Source organism: Prunus avium, chromosome 2, assembly GCF_965620075.1.
Source record: "Prunus avium chromosome 2, drPruAviu1.hap1.1, whole genome shotgun sequence".
In the NCBI taxonomy this organism is placed as follows: domain Eukaryota; kingdom Viridiplantae; phylum Streptophyta; class Magnoliopsida; order Rosales; family Rosaceae; genus Prunus; species Prunus avium.
This window is the reverse complement of record NC_142285.1, coordinates 37,567,160-37,592,705: the sequence shown is the minus strand read 5'-3', so window position 1 is coordinate 37,592,705 and position 25,546 is coordinate 37,567,160. Positions and strand designations below refer to the sequence as shown.

General features: G+C 36.2%; 4 protein-coding genes across 5 annotated transcripts; 2 read left to right on the top strand and 2 right to left on the bottom strand.

Moving 5' to 3' along the window:
* Window positions 1–3,944: 3,944 nt before the first annotated feature.
* LOC110768018 (protein ENHANCED DISEASE RESISTANCE 2-like) lies at window positions 3,945–10,309 on the bottom strand. The gene is made up of 21 exons (XM_021971703.2): window positions 9,845–10,309; window positions 9,270–9,344; window positions 9,103–9,156; window positions 8,957–9,022; window positions 8,815–8,876; window positions 8,165–8,295; window positions 8,043–8,089; window positions 7,857–7,957; window positions 7,399–7,494; window positions 7,256–7,320; window positions 7,094–7,165; window positions 6,687–6,833; window positions 6,278–6,591; window positions 5,994–6,057; window positions 5,714–5,889; window positions 5,237–5,338; window positions 5,048–5,098; window positions 4,815–4,958; window positions 4,626–4,721; window positions 4,401–4,502; window positions 3,945–4,289 (listed from the first exon to the last, which is right to left on the bottom strand). Exons 1-21 carry the CDS (start codon window positions 9,995–9,997, stop codon window positions 4,197–4,199), a joined length of 2,211 nt encoding a protein of 736 aa, XP_021827395.1. The 5' UTR covers window positions 9,998–10,309; the 3' UTR covers window positions 3,945–4,196.
* Window positions 10,310–13,805: 3,496 nt separating this feature from the next.
* Window positions 13,806–17,935, bottom strand: LOC110767639 (Ribophorin I). Of its 2 annotated transcripts, none has more exons than XM_088248455.1 (9): window positions 17,746–17,935; window positions 17,602–17,646; window positions 16,483–17,114; window positions 15,707–15,854; window positions 15,425–15,604; window positions 15,232–15,300; window positions 14,875–14,964; window positions 14,192–14,332; window positions 13,806–14,116 (listed from the first exon to the last, which is right to left on the bottom strand). In XM_088248455.1, exons 1-8 carry the CDS (start codon window positions 17,863–17,865, stop codon window positions 14,201–14,203), a joined length of 1,416 nt encoding a protein of 471 aa, XP_088104581.1. In that variant the 5' UTR covers window positions 17,866–17,935; the 3' UTR covers window positions 13,806–14,116; window positions 14,192–14,200. The 2 variants fall into 2 exon arrangements, with proteins under 2 accessions (XP_088104581.1, XP_088104582.1); XM_088248456.1 differs by having other exon boundaries at window positions 13,806–14,086; window positions 17,746–17,930.
* Window positions 17,936–19,118: 1,183 nt separating this feature from the next.
* On the top strand, window positions 19,119–22,736 carry LOC110767457 (BTB/POZ domain-containing protein At5g03250-like). Its single transcript, XM_088247877.1, has 4 exons — window positions 19,119–19,547; window positions 20,052–20,121; window positions 20,456–21,679; window positions 21,991–22,736. Exons 1-4 carry the CDS (start codon window positions 19,489–19,491, stop codon window positions 22,534–22,536), a joined length of 1,899 nt encoding a protein of 632 aa, XP_088104003.1. The 5' UTR covers window positions 19,119–19,488; the 3' UTR covers window positions 22,537–22,736.
* A 1,336-nt stretch (window positions 22,737–24,072) lies between these two features.
* Window positions 24,073–25,165, top strand: LOC110767402 (F-box protein FBW2). The gene has a single exon (XM_021970931.2). It carries the CDS (start codon window positions 24,217–24,219, stop codon window positions 25,018–25,020), a length of 804 nt encoding a protein of 267 aa, XP_021826623.1. The 5' UTR covers window positions 24,073–24,216; the 3' UTR covers window positions 25,021–25,165.
* The last annotated feature ends 381 nt before the right edge of the window (window positions 25,166–25,546 follow it).

The window sequence follows — 25,546 nt, the reverse complement described above, 5'->3', positions numbered from 1 at the left end:
CAACTTGGGCATTGTTTGATTTTGTTATTCAAGAAGTTCAATAAAGAAATGGTGTTTGTTTGAATGGTAACAAGTCTCTAACCATGTGCTCCATGTTTCCACATTCTTCATGAAAATTATTGCATATACCAACTAATATGTGATATATATATGGTTCATAAAATGCATCATTATTTGTCGAAGTATGCGTGGGTCGACAAATTATTTTCAACAATTGTATATATGAGACGGTCAAATATATAACAATTGGTTTCTCAAAAGATATCAATGTATCTCATTGTTTATGTAACATTTTCTTTCCTCTAAGAATAACAGAAATTGAATGAGATTAGTGATTAACAATGTGCGCTATGATCCAATTGTTAAGTAATATACATCTTTGGTAATACTTGTTGTTATTCACTCTACACCTTAGAGCATGCATGTTTGAGTTGTACTCATCTTGAAGGAGCAAGATTTAAGATATAGATGATAAGAACATTTTCCTCTTTAATTAAAAATGACTTATTAATCGAAAATGTAAGTTAGATCAGTTGATCCAAGCAATGTTCGAGTCGATTTCGATCCTCCAACCTACGGCCCAAAACACAAACAAAAAAGTAGATGTCCATTTTGGATGGCTGTAAGTCACGTGAGGAACAATTGGGTTCATGGTCCCCCAATCCCCACTAATCAATGCATTTATTAGTAACAACCCCCACGGTATTACCCTACACCGCACCACACACAACCACTCACCCCAAAAAAACAGACTCGGACTCAGTTACTGGTACTTTGCTTAGCGACAATCCCAATAAGTGCCACCTCATCTAGTGTAAGACGTACAACAGTAAGCAGCGGAAAAGAAAGCACATTGTACCATCCGAATATGTTTCCTAAACAAAACAAAACAAAATTCGAAAGGGGAAAAAGAATAAAAAGAAAAATGTAAAATGACCGGGAATGAATATGGCGTGTCGGTGCCGACAGTAGCGGAGAGACGGGGTAACCGGGAGTTGGAGGTGGCAAATGTCTGACAAAATGGGTTGTTTACCGGCTACGGAAGGTTACTGGGCCAGAACCTATGCACGGGGATCCTAAACGTGTCGGTGCGTTTATTTTTGACTCTCGTGACAACTCTGTATCTCTAACGGTTTTCGGTTGTTTTTTTTGGCTACTAAATTTTACAATTACAATTTCATCCCTGTAACTTTTTCTTTTTTTATAATCTTATTTAGTAGTAAAAGTAAATTAGATAATAACGTGGGAAAACTTGATAAACAAATTGGATGAGTGTCGCAGTATGCTCCCTATTAGTAATATGTTAGTTGATATGTCAAGGGTCATTTAGTCTGATAACAAGGACGGATGTACATATAAGGTTAAAGAGATCGTGATAATATAAGCGTTAACAACTGCTTTCAAGTACAATAAAGTCTTATATAACTATATGTGATTGGTTAAACGCATACATACAAATAGTAAAATACAGAGTCAAAATGGCCTCCTGATCTTTGTATAAATTTAAATGTATTGATGAACCAAGACAAAGAAACCTTAAACTTCAAAGAATGGAGTGTTGGGGCTTCTTCTCATCACTTGACATAATAAGTAACATGGATGATCATCAACATTTGAACAAGAAAACCACATTTTTGTCAGATTATATGGCTGAGTCGTCGCAAACTTATGCCCCTTTTTGTCACATTATATATAAACAAAATATACGTTATCAGATTATTATTTCCTCAACTTTAATTTAATAAAATAATACCTCAATAATTCAACTAACCCGATCCATCAATCGATCTTGGAACATGCTGTCATGCAACACCTTACAAAAATTCATATGTGGCAGCTGGAATTTGGCAAGTTTCGAACCCAGAATAATGTTTTGACCCGAAGAAAAAAAACAAGAATAATTATAATTATAATCAGCCACATGTGGAGGTGGTGGTCTTGCTCCAGTGGCTTATATGGCTACTAAATATTCTGATATTCACATCAGAATTAGAATAAATTATTTTATTTTATATTTAAAGAAAAGTATATATATATATATATATATATATATATATATATATATATATATATATATTAGAAATTGATATTGTGATGGAGTGATAGTGACAGAAAAACTTGTATGAATATGAGATATCACTGTTTTGCTAGTCAATTACAATCTGTCACATGAAAAAGTTATCACACGTGACATGCAGTGATTGGTCAATAATAGCAAAATAGTGATATTTCCGTTTAACGAAAGTGTTTCTCGTGATATTGATGTGGAAAATTATTTATTTAAATGCATATTGCACTATTGCAGTGAGCGTTATAAGCGCCGGGAATGGGTACGTGAAAGCGATGCTTACATGTGATGTGAGAGGCAAAACCAAAATTAAATTAACACCTAATTAATTAATTAAGAAAAACCACCCACAAATGTTTTTTAAAAGAATAAAAAGCCAAATACTTCAGCCTTTGATTGTGGCCACGTGCCACGTGGGTGCCTCAATCAGATGACACAACGTGGGGACAACGTTCCGAATTTATTATTATTATTTTTTTTCATTTCATCAATTTATCAAATGCAAGGGTACTACGGTCATTTTCCCAATGATTTTCAGTGTAAAAAATGGAGAGTGGCAAGCCACTCCCGGATCTTTAAAGGCATTGTGGCCACTTTGTCGAGTGTTCATGGGTGAGGGAGCAGTGTAGCTATCTCTCTATCAGATTTGTTAAAAGCATGGTTCCCCACAAATTAATGGCAATTCTTCAATTACTTTCTTTTTATTTTTGCATGACATTTTTAAAACCACACTTTTTTTTTTATATATATAAATTTTATTTGTATTAGTATTTCATTGCTATGCAAGTAGGGGTTTGTGTGTGTGACAAAGACATCAAAAATTTGCACAAACGTATTTGTTTGGCTTTCTTTCTTTCTCTCTTTGCGTAGACTGTGGAGACTCAGAAAAACCTGTCGGCAGAACTTGTCTATATACCATATGTATTTCTAGGGTTCTGCTTAACTCAACCTCAGTTTGAGCTTTGGTGAGATTGTATTGTTTGTATGATTGATTCAAAGATTTATTTTAGACATTTACAAACTTCAATTTGGTGTGAAGTGACAGGTCCTTGCAATCATGCCATCTTGTTCCCGGTACAATTTTATCCTAAAAATCCGACTAGTTCGAATAATCGTGCCGAATAATATGATACTGATTCGGATTTATTTATTAATCGGGTCGTGTCGTGTCGGAATTGCTAAATAATTATGTTAACTCAATAATAAGCAACAAAATAGACAAAAGAGGAGTTAGTACTTTGTGGGATTATGGATATCTGTTATGCAATAATTAGCTATAGCTTGCTAATTTCGTGTAATTTCGTGTTGGATTCAAGTCGTATTAGGTAGTAACTCTCGCCCCTAATCTAATCGTTTTAGGAAAGCCCAGCCCAATTTTGCAAGCTGTTCCAGTTAGGTAAGGCTATGACAGTGAGATGCTTATACGACAAGAAGTGCAAAAACATAGGCAGGTCCATAATAAAGCCCAATTTAAAGATGTTTTAGCAGAATTAGGCTGACAGTAACTAATTCTTAATTCAGTAGTACTTTCGAAAAAGAAAGTGACGAACCGGTCACATTAAACACAATGAGCTATGCATGCAGGGTGTCGTAATATAATGAATGATCACGAGTTTGCATGAGCAAAATGCAATACTTTGTGGCTACATTGATAGAGAGTGGTGTGAAGGACGACGATGATGGTTTTGACAAGAAGAGTATTAAAAGCAGATAATTTAGAGGCAATGTAGGCTTCTGATGGCAGCATTTACATGTTAAATTTTGAAACATGACAGCTAAGTTTCTAATTTGAATTTTGTTTATAAAGCTTAATTTTGGGCTGGGCTGGGCTGAGTTTGAGTTCCACTTTATAATGATCTTCAACACATATGATGTATGTATCAGAAAACAAATTTTTTTCCTTTTTTCTTTTTGGTCTGATTTATGTTATGATATTATGTATAATCCTACAAATAATCCAATCACAGGGAAAAATATATATCATTGATTGGATGGAAAAATGACTGTAAACAGTCAGATTTTTCAAGATCAGCATCTCTCTTTACATCAATTTTGTTCCTTGCCGGGAGTCGATATTTTTTTGGGCATCTGCCTGATAAAAAGATACTTGAGACTTTCTGGGTGAAAATCATGGTTTTACCAGGACTGATTTGGATGCATCCAAATGGTTGATTCTACATGTTCCAAGAAGGACTTCTGGAAGTTCCTCTTCTGTGTTGGCCTGCAAAAGATTTTCCAATGTTAGCATTTCTTCAAATTAAATGTCATCTTTTCAACTTGAAATTTGTTTACATGCAGTTTGTGGCATTTTGTGGCATTATTGGTTGTTTACCTGTATCAAAAATGCCATTTCTATGACCAAATTGTTGAGGTAACCAAGAACAAGATTTACCACCCCCCTTGCCACGGTTGAAGACCCGACATCAATCCCAAGCTGATATCAGAAAATTCATAGGTTAGATATAATACCATGATCAGGCCTTAAACCAAAACTGCCAAACATGATTAGCATTTGTAACTCTCACTTCATAACATGATAAAGGATTTGGTAACTTACCTCAAGATAGTTCTTCCCACGAAAATAATTTACTTCAAGTGCTTGACCTACCAAGCATGCTTTCTTCCCAACACTCTGCTTGACTATCCATGATCCCTAAGAAAACAGCTCCGGCAATGTAATCAGTAAAAATATGAAAGACGTATGTACTATACGAGTATCTGTTTCTTGAGCTAATTTGGTACTGACCTTAGAAATGTATGGTATTAACTTAAATCTTGAATTCCTATAGGAATCATCTCCATTGACAAAGTTATGTAGTAAAGGATTTTCCTCCAAAGGAGTTTTCAGCATGTAATAGAACGCCAAAGTGTACATGGTTGTTCCGGGGACCTGATCAAGCGTATTGGATACTCAGTAATCTGCTTCTTGATGATGCTAATAATGATATTACTTTATGATATACTCCATGTCAAACTTACTTGAATGTTTACAATGAAGAAAAATTCTGATCCACCTCGCTCTGCATATTTCTGCATGCATCCATCCAATAGATTGTATAATTAGAATTTCTTTTTTGAAACATATATATGTAGGTATGTGGAATCAGATTTGTCCAATAGTTCATTTATGACAACATAAAAAATACAATAAGAAATGAGAGTTCAAACCTGAACAATACCACCATAACGGCTGCCTAGATCATCTTCTCGCTTGTCAGATCTTAGCCAATCTACACCAACCAGTTGCATCAAGGTGTTTTTTGCCTTGATCTGGTACAAAGATTATGACTCAGTTCATAAATTAGAGAAAGCAAACACCAAATTCATTTTCAAAACAGAAAAATGGTATGTAGTATATTGGTGAGATGCTCAATACGTCATTTAACAAGACCATCATAAAATTCTTTAATACTATTTAAGCCATGTAAAGGAGGAGCATTAGTAAACCCATCAACAAGAGTAAAGCAGGTTTGCAGTCAAAACATGCTTTATGAAATTTGGTTGGTGTTTTATAATTGAATTATTACAGTTCCTATGCAAGTCAAGTTTACTACTCATAATCTAGAACTTCCAAGGAATCGTCTTGTATTTTAGATTCTTTTGTTTCTTCTCAATATTAGGAGGAGCTGAAAAACAAACGATTACCTTCTGACGATCTTGTAAGTAACTTGGCCCGCGTATCAAAAACGAAGAAGGATCGGCTGATCCCCAGCTGCAAGGTAAAGCACAACTTGGGTCCTTTTGAAGAGTTGCCCCGTAGGAGCATGATATGTTATCTTCCCTAGACACATCTTGTAAGTCCATATAACCCTTTTTCTGAACTGTAGTGTGAGGAAATTTTAGGCCAATCTTAGTCAAAATAAAACTGACAGAAACACCTAGATATATCCATCCAGAGCAACTTAAGCTTATGAAATAAACTGACCTCTAAGTTCATGCAATTTTTTCACGAGAACTGCGGCTGATGATAGTTTGGGCTGTTGTATATTCTGCAGAGTGTTGAGACCATAGTCAACAAATAATAATTCACTTTTAAATATAAATCATAGATAACAAAGTTAAAAGATCATTTCCTTGGACAAAATGGCGCACAATGTGCATGGCAGAATATAAAACATGACAGGAGCAATTGGAGCAAACATTGAGTCAGAACATTTGGTTAAACTATTTCTGTTATCTAAGGGATCAGTCTAGTGATTAGTAAAGTACCGTGGAGTGCTGTTCCATGCTCAAGTCTGCAGACCACTCATTCTCAAATTGGTCATATTCTGTTGGTTCAGGAACATCAAAGAACTCATCTGCAGCGTCATGCAGCCCCTTTAAACTTGCACGACCTTCTGGTTTTTCAACCTCATCTTCCACGAGAAGACCCTCCTCTATCTTTCTGACTTCTCCAGGGTGCTGAACTTCAGTCTTAATATTGTGCTTTCCACTTTGAGATAACCTGATATCTCCTGTCAAGTCTCTGGATGAGAATTCAGAGGAACAATTTCCAGTTTTGGCTCCAAACAGCTCTCGTAATGCTGCAAATTACAAAAACAATGAAGGTTGTATGAACAAGAATCTAAAAATAGAAAGGATAAAAAATTGCAATCCTAAGCTAGTAATGGAAAGATACCAGCAACTCTCTCAAGCATACGGATGGTAATGGATCTTGCAGATGATGGACGCAGATATAATTTCCAGAATTTCCAGTCAATAGCAAGCATGTGTCTCACAAGAGATTGTTTCCCTTGGTTCACAGGAGTTATTACATATCCTCCACCTGCATGGTTACAGAAATAATATTCATATAGAACTTACTTAGGATGAAAAGTAAACCCAAATCCCACCCATCTCCCTAAGCACATTTGAGCTGCAGATGAAGGAAAGAAGAGAGGAACAAAAATGCATGCTGCGCTGACACATTTTTTTGGGGCAGTGGAAAATAGTTAATGAGCAGGAAAATAGATAATTCACTGCTAAATAGATATCAAGCCATAAATGTAAGTCAATCAGTAATATCCAGCTCAAAGCGTACATTACTTTTAAGGCAAGCACGGACATAGCCTCTTTTTGGTGGACATTTCTTGTGAGACACAGAATGGTATAGAATTACTGTGACAAAATCAAATAAAGAAAGTTAGGGTCAGCTAATAATGGCTACATAGCTTTAGCTATGATTTAAATTTTCTGCTGAATTTATACCATATGTGCCATCATCCTCTCTTCTCCAATAGCGACGTACCAGTAGATCTCTTCGTTGCATCCCCCTGGAAACCATGACTTCTCAAAAAACAGTACATTTATTTTTAATTTGTTTATAAAAAAAATGAGGTTCCAAATCTAACCAAGGTAGCCAATCACTGTATAACTTCTGGTGAACAATATCTGTATGACCATCAAGGTGCTCAACCACGCTACCCCGGTAGAAACAGAAGTCCCATCTGCAAGACACTTGGTAATTCAACCTCTGGAATGAGAACAATCCATTATTAGGAAAAAAAATATAATATTTTTCTTTTCAAAGAAAGCAATTACATCGAGGATTCAGCACTGATAGTGAATCTTGTAGTGTATAAAGCACAAGGAGATTTTTTTTTTCTAAGGGAAAATGGCAGTGCAAAAACATGTTCTTCCACAAAAGCATTTGTCTTTTGCATACCGTCCCCTACTATTCCTATATCCACATCCAAATACTCTTACCATTACTTGAACCAATACAATGAGGCCATTGCTACTATAGCTTCTAATAGCATCAAAGGCTCCATTTTCTAAAAAGGTTGACGTAACATGTCAGTGATCTTACTCTGATCTTGAGGGACCAAGAGATAAAAGGGTCCGGAAAATGGCCTCTGAAGTTCCATCAACCAATCCTATTGCCATTATAGCCGGATGGTCGTCCCAATGCTGAGATTAAAAATGCCATTCAGCTAAGAAAAGAAGAGAACAAAGTACAACAATCAAGAATTCATGTATCAAAAGAGAACCTCACCCTTCCACGGGAATCCCAATCTTTTGCTTCTTTAAAAAGCCGTAATCCTGCATAATAAATGATTCTTTTGATATATAGGCATTCAGTCTCTTGATGCAGATAAGAAACTTAAAATGTCTTACCATTCTGACAACCAAAAATTTTCCATGGTGAGGGAGCAATAACATCAGATGTCATAGATTCTGTGTGAGTCAATGAGCCAAAAGTCCAATCAACAGAGATTTTACGTTCTGCCCTCCTGGAACCACCCCGTCTGCCGAAACATAAAAACTATAAATAAAACAAGGGCAACTGTAGATTTGGAAAATGATATGTAGTTTCAACCTAACTAAAAAAAATAAGTTCAACATCAATTTTAGCTTCAAATCTAAAAGAAGAGCATGTAATTGTTCTCACTACTACATGCAACATCAATTTTATCAGATGATCAAGAATTTTGTTTTCTTCGGTAAAGCATTTAGGGTGTCCTACAAGATATGTGACACGTACAAATGCACAGTAATTTTATCAGTCTATAACAGAATATAGTTCAGGTTTGCACATGGGGATAAGAATAAGAGCATCAGATGGGGCAAGAAAATAAAACAACAGCATTTATGCTTCTATTGTCCTATATGCAAGTTTTAATTATAGCTTTTAAAATCAAGATCTTAAATCCTGAAAAGAATATATACCAACACAGGCATGCACAATAGTTACACAATGAAAATATACAAGCATATAAATTAGTAACTAGGAGACTGGATGTGTTCAAGGTGCAACTGATACATACATAAAAGATGGCCATCTGCCCTTGGAACAAGCCACAAAATTATTCGCTGTATCCGGGCACTCCTGAAATCATATAAAACATAAGGTACATATCATAAATGAAAACTGCTATTCTCATAGGTTGTAATTTAGCAGCCTGAAACCTTTAATGCAGCATCCTTCAACGAACGCATCCATTTTGCTGCTTCTTCTGGACTACTTGCTCCCAACTATAAAAAGTTTAATTTCAATTATGTATCAATATATCAAAAAATCTACCTAATGATGTATAACTTGAAATGCACCCCACCTTGAGCTGATCATTGTGATTGGAAGTATTGTAGAGCGTGAAAATAAAGAACCCCTGTATGTTGGAAAAATCGTTACAAACGTACATACTAAAAAAATGTATCTCTCGCATGCCAACAAAATTGCTCCAAAATTTCTGAAAAACATAGGGTTTTCCAAGGTCCATACTTTTCTATGAATGCTTGCCTTGCCATTATCTGTGACCCGAATGCAGCTGTCTATTACTGCACTTCTAACTGGTTCCTGACAAAGAAAAAGTTTCCACTGAGCATTTCTTACTGATTTGTGCACTATCATCAACAACAAAATCCATACTGAAAATTCAAGAAATTCTGAAAAGCATCTGGACGTAGTTGATAGCACAAGTAAATGGGAGGTTAAGATGCCATCCAGAAATTAATATGCATCAATCCAGTATAGCAAGCATAGTTTTATACCAACCATAAAAGCAAATATGAAATAAATCCATTAGTCCAATTAAAATTGAACAAAAACAAAGCTTTCAGAGAACAACACAATTTTACATACATGATTTTCATATGAAAAAAATCAAATCAAAGCATATATGGTATCTGCATAAACAAAAAACAAAAAAAATCAAAACCAAAACCCAATTCCTGATTCTGCAACATGGGTTTTTACACAAGCATAGGAATTCTAAGAAACAAGCCGGGAATGCAATGCATACGATGAGAGAGAGAGAGAGAGAGAGAAAACTGAGATGAAAGATGAATGCAAAGTACCTCCGAGTCAGAAGAAGGTTTGGCTTTGAAGCTCCTCAGGCAATTATCCTTAAGAATAAAGTACCTTTTGCGTGAGTATTGCAACCCAAGCCGATTGGACCCAATGATGTAAAGCCAACCTTCCATTGTACCATCATTCTGTGAGATACCCATTTGAGAAAAGATCACAAGACACCAACTTTCTGATTTCCCAAGCACTATTTCGGAGAGTCTTTAGCTTATCAAAGATGATTGTTTGTGTTTTTTTTTCTTATTCAAAATTGTTGTAATGCTGGATGAACAAAAAAAAGATGCCAATTTGTTAAAATTGTGGATTGGGGCAGGAAAGATGATCCTCTGATCCCACCTAGGGGAATCAGAGAATCAATTACAGAAATTTCAGAGCTAGATTCTCAGAGCAATGCTCTTCTTTTTTTTCTTTCTCCCTTTCTTTGTTTCTGTATTTCTTTCTCTGTTTCTTGTTCCCGGTTTTGAAAGAACTGATTTTGGCGTATATATACGATTCAGAGTTTGGTTGTGCAATTCCAATTTTACCCCTTCGTCTTATTTGTTGTAATTTAAGTAGTTTTATATTCATTCTCTTGCATATAATTTTATTTTCTTCTTTCTAAATGGTATGATTTCTGAATGCAAGCATTATGCATAAATACATGGTGCTGCATTTTGCAGTTTTTCAGAAATATAAAATGTATATTAATCTTTCCAAAGAGGCTAAGTACCCTCTAATTGTTATTTTTGTTGGTAAATACCTCCTAAATGTTGTGGTTTGATTAAAGAAAATAGTCAATATCTTGAATGCAATTAATAGCATCTTTTACAGTCATTGTCATCATAATTATCATACAGAGTTGAGTAGTGTTCTCCATTTATGAAAATTTGGCAGAATGGTTGGCAGTGTAATATAACGTTTTTTTTTCTTCATAACTTACTAATATTTGAGATGTATCATTTTTTGCTCAAAAAGTGAGTCAAACTTAATATTAATTCTTGAATTAAAACTACGATATGTCAAAAAATTCATGTAAGAACTCTTTTTGGAGTAAGTTTCGTTAGCATTGTTCAAAAAGTAAAGGAACATGAAGGTATGATTAAGTGGGTTTGTGAAGTTATGATGCATGAATTGAATTTCCAAATAAATATCATTTGAGTTTAAGCAACCAAGGGCAAGAAGGTCAATTGGGAATATTTGATCCTTCTTCTCTATCCAGAGTTCCGCGTAGGTGTGACACCCTATAAAAAAAGATGATGAGTTGTAGAGTGAATAATCCTTTTTTATTGGGTTACAAGAGTTAATAGTCTTTAATTAATGGTAAAAAATTATAAATTAAGTTCAAACATCTAGACATTTTTAAGAAACCAGCAAATAAATCTAAGATTTAGAAGAGGTTTTAGAATATAATTTTTATTGGTTAGGAAAGAAACATAACTGCCACAGCAAGGAAGGAAGGGGCAGAGCATGGCCCATAATAAAAAGAGAAGGGTGTCTTTTTGCTTAAAATAAGACTTGAGCTGTTTAGGCATCCAAGTGGATGGTGTCCAATCAATGGATTCCTTAGTCCTTCCAAAGGTTGCCAAAATCGATGCTCTGCTTCTCTGTCTGGCAATGGTTCCTCCTCCTCACCTGTCCTTTTACTAGGTCAACCAAAACTTTATTCACAAAATCTTCCCCAAAGCAACAAAAAACTAAAATGGGAAAGAAAGTCTCTCTGGTACCTTCACAGACAAGGCAGGACTTTGGTTTTTGCCTAGTGTGTAGTAAGAAGTTCTATGTACAAGAGGGGTTTCATATTGATATTGTTTATTATACATTACTATGTTTTGTGTAGTGATTGCAATGACTACTTATAATGTTCTTTTGAATGATCTGAAGAGTGCATTTTGGATGCAAAATTTTACTTATTCAGAAAAATTCAATTAGTTACTTAAACTCTAACAGAAAAAAAAAAAAAAAATGAATCCGTCAATCAAACGACTGTAAATAACATCCACTATTTATAGGACTAGTCTCACTTGAAATAATTTCATACTCAAATTATGTCCTGTTTAGAACTTGGACAAGACTAGCAAGCCAAAGGGGAAGGAATCTTACTTACAAAATGTAGAAAGCCATCTTAGTATGTAATTGTAATTATATTTCATAGTCTTCTTGAATGTAGTTGTGTCAATTACATCAAGAAAAAGAATGAACTTTTCATTTTGTGAGGTTGTTGAGATGTCCATAAAAGTTTAGTGGACAGCTTAGTAAATAATTATTAAAGAATATGAGACTAAAACTCCAATGATGTTCTTATTAACTTTAATTACTTTACATGATGAAAAATTCAGAACTTTATGCTTAAAATCAGTTCATAGACTTTCTTCTTCACCCCTTACTCAAGTCAAAAAGCTTAGCAGTAAACCAGTAAAAAGGGTCAATGTGACATGAAATTAGTAGACCCACCAAAAAACTTTTGGTTTTTAAAATTTTATACTTGTTCATTGTGGTTGCTTCTTTAAACAAAAGCAAAACTAGGGTCACTCTCATTTTTCTTTTTGACATTATATACCTTTTCTTGACAAAACTTATAATTGCAGATTAACTTTATGCATGGAGCTAATTATAACTCATATGAGTCTATCCTAAGACTGTCTTTACCTCAATTTTCATACTCTTTTTTTTTTTCTTCCCCAAATGATTAAAGATACACTTATATATATATGCATGATAATACCTATTTGGAGACATGGGCAGTATGACTTGTGTGATATTGATTGCTATTGACTACCTATCCATATTGCAGAACTGAAAATGTCAAGGTCAGTAGTTCCTTACAAAATGAGACATTTTATTTCCAAACTCAAACCATTGCCATCCCTCATCTTCAATGTCTGTCAAAATCAAAGCCTATGAACTATCTAACTTGCATTAATAAAAACGAATTAGAACCAACAAGAAAGCGCATGTAGATGCAGTGGCTCAGAAGTCATAGCCTGATGATGACCAAGCTGTAAAAAGTTGCCCAACCCAAGCTAACCCATGATGATAATGGATTTTCATGAGCTAACCAACCATATATACTTTTTGGAGAGATACAAGAAAGAAAGGTCTGTCCAAAATTGGATAATATGAATATGATGAGAACGTATGGGTTGCGTTATGGCAAATGCTAAAGGAAGAAGCCTATAATAATAAACTTGGTAGTTTTTAGGTGGGGAGAGAGAGGGTTGGTTGGTTGTTTGATGGTGACTATTGACTGTTGAGGGATGGAATGGAATGATGGGGAAGCAAATCGCATTCATGTTCTTGGTGGGCTGAGTGACGTGGTCGCAAATCTTTCAGATTGAGTTTGTGCTGCTGCTGGGATTTGAGATTGAGACGACGACAAGGCCGCATATGTTAACTTACAAGGTGACAAAGTGTGATGGAGGAGGCTTTGGAATTCGGATCATTATTAATGATTTCCATTTTGCCAGGGCTTTTTTTGTCCTTTTTTATCTATGCATAACGCATGCATGCAGAGGAGCGATAATATACTAACTCACACACACTATACAGTCTTTAATTGGTGTGACATTATTTCATATCCCAATTTGGTGAAGAAGTTAGCTGTCTTGGTAAGCTCCAAATCGCCCAAGTTATACAAGATGAGCTACGACGAGAAGAAAGCTGTATAAGGACCTGTCGTTTGATGGAAGCTGCAACTTGCAGGCAAGAGGAGCTGTCATTTGGTTGCATAGTCGTAATTTTGTTTGATGTTAATTTAGGGGTTCGTTTACAGTTCTTACAAAGCTTAATTTGTAATTTTATGTATTGGGAATTAATGAAAAGACTCAGAACTCTGGCTAGAAGTCCCAACGTGCTGTAGCTTAACTTTATTTTTGCTGTTTTCTAGTTCTTACAGTGTGCTCTGGGTAACAAGAAGAATGACAGAACAATGTTTTACATACAAGCACTGTAGCTTGGTACTTATATTCATCCACATTTTAGGCCATCAAAAAGATCAAGTTTTCTGCCATATTATCTAAAATGATTTATAACAAAGTATTTTCACTATCAAAACACATTTGAATCTTCGTGTATCTCTAAAGACTAGGTCCATAATATAACGCTACATTCAGCTTTATAAAGTGAGAGGGTCAATGCACAGCAAAATTTATCTCACGGTAACCCACATCATATAGGGTAATTTCAAATTTTAGGACCCAGAGTGACTGCCAACGTTCACACACAAGCGTCCTGGCTCCTAAGCTCCACGTAATCATCTACAAGTTCAAGTTGTTTCACCAGATAAACTACAAAGTAAAATAGTTTCGACTGTAAAGATCATTCTATCGCGAGTGTGTAATTCCAGGTTGTAGAAACCATACCTTGAGGAATCAAGATGATGTCTTGCATATCGAAAAATCTATGTGTAGGTAAGCTATACTAGCCATGAACACGAAGAAAAATGTAGACACTAACATTAGTGGTTCTGCCAGCATAAAAATTGGGTTGAAGCTGTAGTAAACCTGCCAAATTAAGTTCAGGAGAAGGAGTGGGTTCAGCCACTACTCATTCTATTATATTAAGGAAGGTGCACATGCATATACATAATGCATTTAAATTCAATTCCTTCACGAGACAGGACTCTAAGAAAATTCAAACTCACTTGATCCATAATATTATAGAATGAACATTTCACAAGTAGAACATATATATATTCTAGGATCAATGACCTACCCTGCAATGCACAACTAAAATATATGCTAACCTTTGTGCCATATTTACCATTGGTTGAGCCTAACTGATCCCAGATACGCTCCCACCAATGACATATAGACATTTTTGAGGTTGAACTTAACCACTTGGAGAGCTTGTGCTCTTTTAAATTCATGTAGAGTGTGTATAGGACTATAATAGTATCCTAGAATATGTCATTGGTGGGAGCGTATCTGGCTACATGTGGAGAGTTGACAGTCCTGACTTTAGGGTTTAGGATAGCTTACCTCAAGCAATATATAGAATACTTAGGAGAGTAAATTTCAAGCAATATTAGTTATAGCCTAGTCACCTGGAAAGGAGAGTTGTGCTCTGGAACTACATTTTCCTTTTCAAGAACCACCACTGTCCTTCCAGCAACATCAAGGTATGAATATTTGGTCTGCAGATATAAGAATGAAAAGATATGCTCACAATCACCATCACATAAAAATAAAAAATAAAAAACCATTTTATTTGCAGCAAATAAAAAGGTTTTTTTATATATATATAAATATTTAGATAGTCCTTTTTTTTGGGGAAATGAAAAAGAGTTAAAATCTTGTAATTTTTTTTTAATGCACTTTGCAAACAGTATAGAGGGGAAAAAAAGTTGAATTATCATATGGTTGCATCTATCAATATGAATAAAGCGCTACAACTGGATTACCTCTAGATGTTGCTTAACCGAGAAAGGAACCACAGCAGAAGGATCTTTTGATCCCTCTGGTAGCACAACCTGAAATATAGCAGTTCGTGAATCAGTAAGTTAATATTACCATGTCTGGGGGGAACAAAAAAGAAGAGCTAACAAAACCAAAAATAGAGCAATATGGATACAAAAGTGAAGTAACTAAACCCACTTTTATGATTAACTTGTCTACCACCGTCTCAGCAAGAGGACAACCAAAAGTGAAGTTGAGATATCGCCTGCCATCAGGTGACTCAAAAAGGAAGTCTTCCAATGGTAGCCCATACCCAATCACAAAAGTAGCTTTCCAACCTCCAAACAAAGGATACCTTGGCTCAATTTCAAGATCTGACTGAAAAAAGTATTGAAGAAACAAAACAGAATCAGCATTGTACATATGTAAAAGGAAAACGCCCTTGAATATATATGTTCCATTTCAAGGCAAAAAAGTTACCTTTAGATAATCTATATGTAAATGTGATGACGAGATGTTGCCAATTTCATCTCGGTAAATGACAGAATGGACTCTAGGAGGTAGTCTGGCTAGAAGATGTTTGAATGAAGAGATTCCACCAGAAGATGGCCTAGATTGATATTCAACCCTGCCAAAACGAAGCCTTGGAAGTTTAATATTAAAAACAAACACTCATAACAGTTTTTTATGAGCATTACCAAACATTATTCCTTTCCATTATTTTTTGCAGCAAACATAATGCAAATTAAAGGCTGTCTTAACCTTGGTCATGAAGTCCAAATCTCCAGAACGTATCTGTAAAAGTTTGAATTTCTTCAGCTGTGTGATGATGAAATGATATGGATTTTACTTTTATGTCTCTGAAGTTCAACTTTTGATATTCACCAACATAGCACCAACATAGTTTTATGAGAAGTCTATTTTCCTATTGATTCATGGGATTATTTCACTCTGCAAATATCAGTTTTATTCAAAATATTAAAACTCTTCACATATTGTAATTTCTTCTAGCAATTAAAAGGAAATGATTTTCTTATATGAGATTATGGGTATGTACCAAAGGCCCCTTCTTCATTTTCGTCTTCCCCAAAATCTCAGGATCAACCTTGACCATATCTTGGAGACTCAGTTTTTCTAAGTTGGGTGATTGTTTTCACATCCATGAAATACATAGATGCATAAACTTACACAGAGAGCAGGATTTACAACATCAGCATATAATAAATATAGAAGAAAAGACCAGCAGCAGAGCCTACCTCGAAAAAACACCTTTATGTCGCGCACCAGCATGTGACAACCTGTAATGCTCTGTGATCTGAAGATTGCCCCAGTGAGATATTTCCACTTCACGTACAAGCTCCTCAACGACAGCAAATGGCTTGTTATTCTCAAAATGAACAATTACTGGAGAATAAGAGTATGCAGGGCGATCCTTGTAAGGGCCATACTTTATTTCAGTACCAGCGCGGTTAGTGGACTCTACTCTTGTAAATGATTCCACCTTAGTACTAGGTGTTCTTATAAAAGTAGTCTGCTGCTTAATATAATACGGTGACAATATTATTGCACTATCACGATAATAGACCAACTGAGACTCTGCTTGGTTTATCTCTGCAGGGAAAGGCTCCAGAGAATGTGTCAATATATAAAGCACTTCTAATGTTGCAGTTTCACCTGCATTTAATGGGTTGAGCAAAGATATGGAAAAATATTTGGTCTGATTTGGTGCATCAGGGAGGTCAGTGGGATTCACTTCAAGAGGCACATAGCTTTTCCTTTTCTTTTTTCCAACAGTGAGAGCTGCTTTGAGCGAAGCAATATGATCAACCTGTGTAGGTGGAAAAGCAAGAAGTACTTCCGAAACAGGAGATGCACCGGTATTTTCAACCTGAAAGACAACCCCAGCAATCTAATAAACATCCCAGTACATTAAAAAGCTATTTTCAAAATCACTGATGCTATATGATCACAAAGTACAGTTGTCTACGGTTCATTTTTGTCATTGTTACAAGTGTTGTGTCCCACCTGCGGTGCATTGTGCAGCAAAACTCGCAGGTGGTATGCCAATTTGTAAAGAAAAGACTAAAATTTCAAAACTTCTGATACTGTAGCTCAGCTATACAGATTATACCATATTCAGACTACGTTTCGTAAATCTATTACATTAAAGATTGAAACTAAGCTCAATAATCTACATTGATGCCGAAAATTCGACATGAAAGATATCTATAAAATTGTAAACTATGATATCAAAGATGTAGACTTGATTCCACACCCAGAAAATTTTCCAATTTCCACAGATTCGGTACAATTTTCTACAATAATGAGTCCAATCCAAGAGTGTAAGCAATACAGAAAATACAGAAAATATATACCTTTAACGTCAAGAAAACCTTAACAATGTGAGAGGACAAGTCAATCTGCGAAGAATATAGATTGATCAAACATAAATGCATATAAATCATAACGATGAAGATAATTTGAGCGCTGGTGAAGCGGAAATGAAAGGGAAGGCTTACTCTGCGCTCAGCGTTGAGGATCTGGAGATCCTGAGGGGAAGAGGAGTAAGCAAGCAGTGAGAGATGGGACAAGATCCAGAAAGCTACGATTACTCGACCTAAGCTTCGCAAAGCGTCCATGGCTTCCAGTGAGAGAGTGCTTTGACTCTCCTGCGACGACTGGGGCAGTGTATGGTGGAAAGACTTGAGCTAGGCTCACTCTTTAGTGGTGTTCGAGCTTTGACCATTCAGGAATGGAGGATCAAGGTTTTTGGGCTTTGTTTGTCTGGGCTTGTTATGGGCTCAACTTATTCATTTTTAAATAAGTCCATTGCTTATATGAGGGAGAGGCCTGTTTGGCAATCCGTTTTCCCAATAAAGAACTTATAAGAGGTTTCGACCAAAAAAAAAGAGGCAACAAACTTATAAGCGGAAGTGTTTGACAAGGGGTTTGTAGCTCAAGTGCTTAAAAATATTTATTTTTATTCATATATCCGATATCCTATATGTTCCATGTGTATTGGATGGTACACCACCCACGTGGTGTACCTGAAACATATAAAAATTTATCGATGTTCTAGATTCGATTTCCCCTCACCCAAAATCATTTAAGTGAAGGTGCTTGCTACAGAAGCACTATCAAACAAATTGTTTGACGAAACTATAGAGTTGATCAATAATTTATTTTAATTTTTTTAAAACCACAAAATTTTCTTTTCTTTTTGTATAGGTATGGTTGAAAAGCCAGCTTGTTAGACAAATTTTAGGAACACCATGTGTCATGTAGTGGGAAAGTCAAACAAAAATACGATGCAAATTGGTAAGGAATGGATATTAGGTTCAATTTTAAGAAAATAGGCAAGTTAGGTGGATTTCTATCTTTATTCCGTTTCTCCCATTTTATTTGAACCAATACTTGTCGACAAGAAATTTTTTTAAATGTTTGGTTGTATACAATTATATATTGTGGTGATGTCGTAGTCATAAAAAAAAGCTTGCAAATCATAACTGGTGATAAAAAAAAAACTTTATTTCCATCAATAAGATTAGAATTAGATCCAAAAAAAAAAAAAGAATTATACTTTTGCAATGGTAGAAGAAAAGAAAATGCTTCCATGCTAAGTAGGGGCAGAATTTGGAAATAAAACTATTGGAGGATCCAAATTGAGGAATTCATTAACCATCCTTTCCATAAAGTCGAAATATATTTTCTCGGTTGAGAGATAGGAAGAGTCAAATCCCATCCCATGCAAATTTGATAACTTTTGCGAGACAAAGAAAGGTCTTATTGTCACGTTCCATTCTGTCCGCCATAATCGGGCCCTTCTAAGAATGGATAGCTATAAATCTTTTACAAAGTAGACTGTACATACGGAGAATTTGAAGCAGGTCTGGCCAAATATTTTTAATGAGAGTTTCATTAAAGTCGAATATTATATAGTACTCATCCGACGTTGGAAGTTACGAAAAATAAATTAAGAAAAAAAATATAGGTTATTTTTCTAGAGAGTGATGCACCAAACACTGCCTTTTCCCCGTAACAGCAGGAACTGAATTATCTCTTAGATCCTCCCCTTTGGACTCGGGACCTTCTCCAACCTGCCCTGTACCCCAAAAGCTCAAAAGAGTTTAGAGAGAGAGAGAGAGAGAGAGAGAGAGAGAGAGAGAGAACCCATCTTCAGCACTGCCTTTGAATGATATATACGTCTCTTTGGTGGAGCTGTTTTGAATGATATTGGAGGACAGACTGAAGAGTGTTTAGATATGGCGTGCGTGAAGTTGGGATCTAAATCTGAAGTCTTTCACCTTGATGGCCAAACTTGGTATGTTGTTTTGATGCTGGCTTTTCTTTTCTGTTTTACATTGAGAATTTAGAATGTTGGGTTTTCCATAACACTGGGAATGGCATAATGGGTTGGTTTCATTTGCACTTTTAGATTGTGAGATTTCTGGGTTTTAATTTTCTTGTGTAGGTTCTTTAGAGAATTACTCAATTGGGTTCTGTCCTTTTTGTTGACGTTCTTCCATGGTTTGAATCATAACAAGAAAAGGAGATAGATTTCAGAGAATATAACAGATGAGTAGAATCTATATTTGGTTGATTCTTGCTATGAGACCAATGGGAAAACAGAGAAACTTTTTCTCGTGAGACAACTTGCTTGGTGTCTTGATCGATGTCAACGTTTACACATATTCCTTGTTGCTCCCTTGCAACGAATTAATAAGTGTACTGTATCAGTTGTACTTTTGTTAATCAGTTCTACCTCTATGCCCTTCTTCTTCTTCTTCTTCTTCTTTTGTTGAATAATTAATGTTCTCTATGGCAGGCTTTGCTCAACTGGACTTCCCAGTGACGTTGTCGTTCAAGTCGGAGAAACGTCTTTCCATCTCCACAAGGTGAGTTTTACTGGGTGAATTCTACAATATATATATATATATATATATATATATATATATATATATATATATGTAGGATACTATCATTTGAAAGGCAATGCTTGCATAACTCACACTGATGACTCATTGGCTTGAATCTGAGGCACACAAACAAAATGCTTCTCCTCTGCCTTTTGTTCTTGTTTGATAAAAAATACTTTTGATGTTAACCCCATTTCTACATATGCAGCTCTGTGTTTATTTCTGCTCACTGATTTCTTAATGACACTCTCTCCTCATCTGCTGTATATTCTCATACACTGTATTTTGTTTCCACCTTTTCTATATCCACCAGTTTCCTTTGCTGTCTAGAAGTGGATTGCTAGAGAATGTTATTGGAGAAGTTTCTAGTAAGGATGAGCATAAATGTATTGTGCAACTGCATGACATTCCTGGTGGAGCCAAAGCATTCTTGCTGGTAGCCAAATTTTGTTATGGTGTGAGAATAGAACTCAACGCTTCGAATGTAGTTAGTGTAAGGTGTGCGGCTGAGTATCTTTGTATGGGTGAAGACTACGGAGAGGGAAATCTCATAACACAAGCAGAGGATTTTCTAAACGAAATCTTTAGCAATTGGAGTGACTCCATTAAAGCACTTGAAACCTGCGAAGAGGTATTGCCTCATGCCGAAGAGCTTCACCTTGTTTCAAGATGCATCAATTCATTGGCAATGAAAGCTAGTGCTGATCCAGGTTTATTCAGTTGGCCTGTGTCGGGAAAGGATGCAACGGAGAGCTCAGAAGGTGTGGTGTTTTGGAATGGAATATGCACAACAGCCAAGCCACATCCAGTCAGTGAGGATTGGTGGTATGAAGATGTCTGCTTCCTAAAGTTTCCTCTTTATAAAAGACTGATTCTGGCTGTTGAATCAGGGAGCATGAAGCCAGAGAGGATTGCTGGCTCCATCATGCACTATGCAAAGAGGCATCTTTCCTTGTTGGGTAGGCAATCGAGTTTTCGAAATGGAAACCATGCTGCCTCTTTATCAACTGTTTCTGCTCCATCTAATCCAGACCAAAGGAATCTCCTTGAAGAGATAGTGGAATTACTTCCTGATCATAAGGGTGTCACACCAACCAACTTCCTGCTAAGGCTTCTGCGGACATCTATGATTTTGCAAGCTAGCACATCCTGTCGAGAGAATTTGGAGAAACAGGTTGGGGCCCAATTGGATCAAGCAGCTCTTGAAGATATCCTGATACCAAACATGGGGTACTCAGTGGAGACCCTCTATGATACTGACTGTGTTCAGCGGATTCTTGATCACTTCATGCTTATGGACCGCGATTCGATTGAGTGTACTTCAAGCTGCATAGTGGATGAGGGCCAGTTGATGGGTGCATCTCATTCACTGACCCCAATGACCATGGTAGCTAACCTGGTTGATGGCTATCTTGCAGAAGTAGCACCTGATGTTAACTTGAAGTTGCAAAAATTTCAGTCTCTAGCTGCTGTTATCCCTGAATATGCCAGACCATTAGACGATGGAATTTACCGTGCTATCGATATATACCTCAAGGTACATAGATCTTTACTCTTATTTATGATCATGGTTATGAAAATCTGGTTGAAGGACTTGCTCTACAACTTCCAAAGCATTTCCAATATTTGTTATAACATCTTCTACTTGCTAATCTTGATAGTTTTTAGTGCTTTAGGACTGTTTAATTTTTTTGTAAATTTCTAAACCAAAACAAGGCATTGAGGCCTGCACATAGCATAAGAATAAGAAAGCAAATCTGCAATGCTTTTGGGAAATTGTTGCAGCCATTAGAATATGTTAATATTTCCATTACTTCTTAAGCTAACTTACTTGTTTCTCAAGTTCAGGCCCATCCCTGGCTAACAGACTCCGAGAGGGAACAAGTCTGCAGGCTCATGAACTGCCAGAAGCTCTCACTGGAAGCCAGCACACATGCAGCCCAGAATGAGAGGCTACCGCTCCGTGTCATTGTCCAAGTTCTGTTCTTTGAACAACTTCGGCTGCGCACATCAGTTGCCAGTTGGTTCTTTGTATCTGACAACCTTGAGAACTCACAAAACCAGAGTGGGAATCTTGTGCTTGGTCAAAACGAGGCATCTGCTCACGCTGGCACCGCTCGGCGTGATCATACTGTGACCGTTGATGACATGAGGGAACGAGTTTCCGAGCTAGAGAAGGAGTGTTTGAGCATGAAACAAGAGATGGAGAAACTGGTGAAGACAAAGGGGAGCTGGAACACATTCTTGAAAAGGTTTGGTTTGAGACTCAAGTCAAAATCTGATGCCAAAAAAGCATCCAAGCCCCGCAGTGATTCCAAAGAAGCACCTACATCTATAGCACCACCACTTATGAATGGAAAACAAGATTTTGAAAATAATGAATTAAGAGATTGAATTTTCAAAATACTAAAATGAAAATGAAACTTTTTTTTTTCCAGTCTAGTTAGTGTTGTTTATGATCTAGGCTGTGGCTTGTAATTATTGTATTCCATGGAACTTTCTCTTTCTCTTCCTCAATTCTATTTTATGTTCAAAGAATATTGGGAATATTCAAATACACAATTGAAGGAAAAATCACTGGATCCTTGGTTGTATTATCAAACATTCTCAAACACGAAGACCCATTTGAAAACAATTTGTGAATGTATTGATTTAAGAAATCAACACTTCAACTTTGCTTCTTTACTTTTTGTTTTTGTTTTGATGAATTCACCTTTAACTTGCTTCCGTGAACGGTTCAAGCTGCATCTAATGAAAATTCATCACACAATTGTAAATTTGTATAATTATTATTTATTTATATGTTATAATTTATTAATCTAAAAAAGGAATATAGAAAATGACCAGTTGGTCATGCAATTTGCAAGTCTTTTCAATTAGGTCCTCGTAAAATTAAAAGCATACCATAATTAGGCACAATATCACGAGAGGACGTTTAAGCCGACACACAGAGATTCTTAAGTGATGCCAGTTGTATACAATTATGTGTATCTTTTTTCTCACATGACTCATATGCTAATTTGGACAATAGTGTAAGGACGTTCAAGCCTATATAGTGGTTGCAGCTGCTCAGCACTTAGGATCGAAATTCCAAAGTTTCTTTTCTCCCAATGTAACCAAAAAGTGATAGACACGTGATTGTAAATAATTGGTCACATAACATATTTTCTCTTACACATGAACTTGATTGGGAAATTGCCCAAGCACATAAACTTGATGGAGAGAGAAAAAAAAAAGGGAGATTCATTATTATAGCCAATATAGGAGCCCAAATTGTTAAAAACACACTATATGAAATGGACTTTAGAAACACACCTAAAGCTCATTTACAACACAACAAAGAGGCTTTTAACGGCTTATAAATTACAAAACTGCCATCGATTTTTAAAACAAATTCAATCCCAAAACCTTATAAAAAAACCCAAAACACTCAATAGAGCATCAGAGTAATTTAATAATCAAAATTAAATTCAATAAGGCCAACTATCAAATTTTGAGTGTTTTTGGGTTTGTTTATAGAAATTAAATGATGTAGGGTTTATTTATAGTATTAGTGTTAAGAATGGGTATATGTATTTCAAAAAAAATTATATCACTTCCAATTAGGCAGAAAAGCACATGAGAACGTTTAAGTCTAATCACAAGAATTTGATTGAAAATTTTAAAACAATAGTGATACAAATGAGAAAAAAAAAATTACACACAAATTACAGGACCTCTCTACGTAAATCACAGACTTAGTTGTTTTTTTTTTTGGCATTTAATTATTTAATGAAAATTTTGGCTTCTTTCCAAAATTAGAAGATGAGTTCGAATATTCCATATCCCCTTATATATGAAAAAATACATTTTATTAAAATTATAAAAATCACAGGACCAAATGGGTAATTTTCCTAAAAAGAACGAGTATTTATATTTTTTGGACCCAGCTGCCGTCAACTATAAACTTTACTCTTTCGAGTAAAAGAACCCTAAACAGAGACACAGAGGCATCGATTTCCTCTTTAATCGAATCCTCCAGAAGCAATTGCCAAATCAAATCCGTCTGAATCAGAAAAAGTCCCAAAATCCACCATGGACAAGCTCCTCAATCTCAATTCCAAGCGCCAGAGAGATCGAAAATGGGAGGATCTAGACCCAGACTGTTTGGCCAACGTCTTCGTCAAAGTCGGAATTGAGTCTCTGCTCTTGTTCGTCCCCTTCGTCTGCAAGTCCTGGTACAGAGCGAGCCAGAACCCCGTGTGCTGGGAACGCCTCGTCTTCCCAGACAGCGAAGAAGAAGCTACAGACGATCCATGGAGCCTCGACGACAATGCCGCCAATCTTCCATGGACCTACGCCAACCACATCGAAGGCCAGCGCTTCGATTACTTCGTGAGGAGATTCGCGCGCGAGTTTCAAATCAACTGGAGCCGTTTCTCAATCCCTAGCTTCATCAAAATGGTCATCAATCGCAGCGGCGGCAACGCCAAGTTTCTGAAAATCCCCGGGATTTGCAGCCACTACGTGAACGCCATTGAAAAAATACTGGAACACATCAGCAAGAACTGTAAGGGCTTCGTTGGGCTGCACGTGGCCGACGCCACGATTGGCACAAGCGAGGCCTCTGCGATCGTGAAATTTGTGCCCAATTTGAAGTACATGTGCTTGAGGCAGTCGTGCCTGGGTAAGAACGATCTTGTGATGTTGCTGAAGGAGTGCAGAGAGCTTGTGCTTCTGGATGTGAGGGAGTGCGAGGGTTTTGACGAGCGTGATGAAGAGATTTTGAAGCTTGCTTCTCATATCTCTAAGTTTAGGTGTAAGGGTTCCAAGACGCTCGTTTTGAGTGACAATGATTTGGAGGTTGAAGATCGTGTCGTAATTGAGATTGATGAGTGAGGAGGAAAGGCAGAGGAGGAGGTTTATTTTGTTGGTGAACTGAACTCTGTGTATTGTGAATCTAATGATGCAAAGAAATGTAATGGAATTCTACAGACCAAAAATGAATAAATAAATAAATAAAAACTGTACTTGTTCTGTTGAATTTGCTAGTTCTATTTTATTTTTGAATGTAGTATGTCGATATCAAGAAGAAAGAAACGGACTTGCCTTTTGATAGAAACTTGTGTGCATTCCCAAAAGAATTAAAAAAGGCCTTGTAGTGAATTCTACACGCGAAAAATGGTACGAAAAAGTGTACTATGTGATTGAGCCGGCCGTCTAAACCAAACCAAATCAAATCGAATCAAATAATTTGTTTAAATGTTCTTAACTGTTATGGTATAAATATTCTTAACTGTTATGACATTTTTGTCTTGGTTGTGACCTTTATTGGCATGTCTCATTCCCGCGCTTGATATCGACCCTTTAATTGGGAAAACTAAAATCCCTAATTCATCGTTTCTACTTATGCATGCTCTTATAT

Excerpts from the sequence above, each read along its gene's own strand:
- LOC110768018 (XM_021971703.2), bottom strand. The coding sequence starts at position 9,997 with ATGGGTATCTCACAGAATGATGGTACAATGGAAGGTTGGCTTTACATC. Across the intron at positions 8,877-8,956 it reads TGAAGGATGCTGCATTAAAG|GAGTGCCCGGATACAGCGAA; the intron begins GTTTCAGGCTGC and ends ATATGATTTCAG. Across the intron at positions 4,290-4,400 it reads AAATGGCATTTTTGATACAG|GCCAACACAGAAGAGGAACT; the intron begins GTAAACAACCAA and ends AATCTTTTGCAG.
- LOC110767639 (XM_088248455.1), bottom strand. The coding sequence starts at position 17,865 with ATGGACGCTTTGCGAAGCTTAGGTCGAGTAATCGTAGCTTTCTGGATC. Across the intron at positions 15,605-15,706 it reads TACATATAGATTATCTAAAG|TCAGATCTTGAAATTGAGCC; the intron begins GTAACTTTTTTG and ends TACTTTTTTCAG. Across the intron at positions 14,965-15,231 it reads CGGTTAAGCAACATCTAGAG|ACCAAATATTCATACCTTGA; the intron begins GTAATCCAGTTG and ends TTATATCTGCAG.
- LOC110767457 (XM_088247877.1), top strand. The coding sequence starts at position 19,489 with ATGGCGTGCGTGAAGTTGGGATCTAAATCTGAAGTCTTTCACCTTGAT. Across the intron at positions 20,122-20,455 it reads CGTCTTTCCATCTCCACAAG|TTTCCTTTGCTGTCTAGAAG; the intron begins GTGAGTTTTACT and ends TATATCCACCAG. Across the intron at positions 21,680-21,990 it reads CTATCGATATATACCTCAAG|GCCCATCCCTGGCTAACAGA; the intron begins GTACATAGATCT and ends TCTCAAGTTCAG.
- LOC110767402 (XM_021970931.2), top strand. The coding sequence starts at position 24,217 with ATGGACAAGCTCCTCAATCTCAATTCCAAGCGCCAGAGAGATCGAAAA.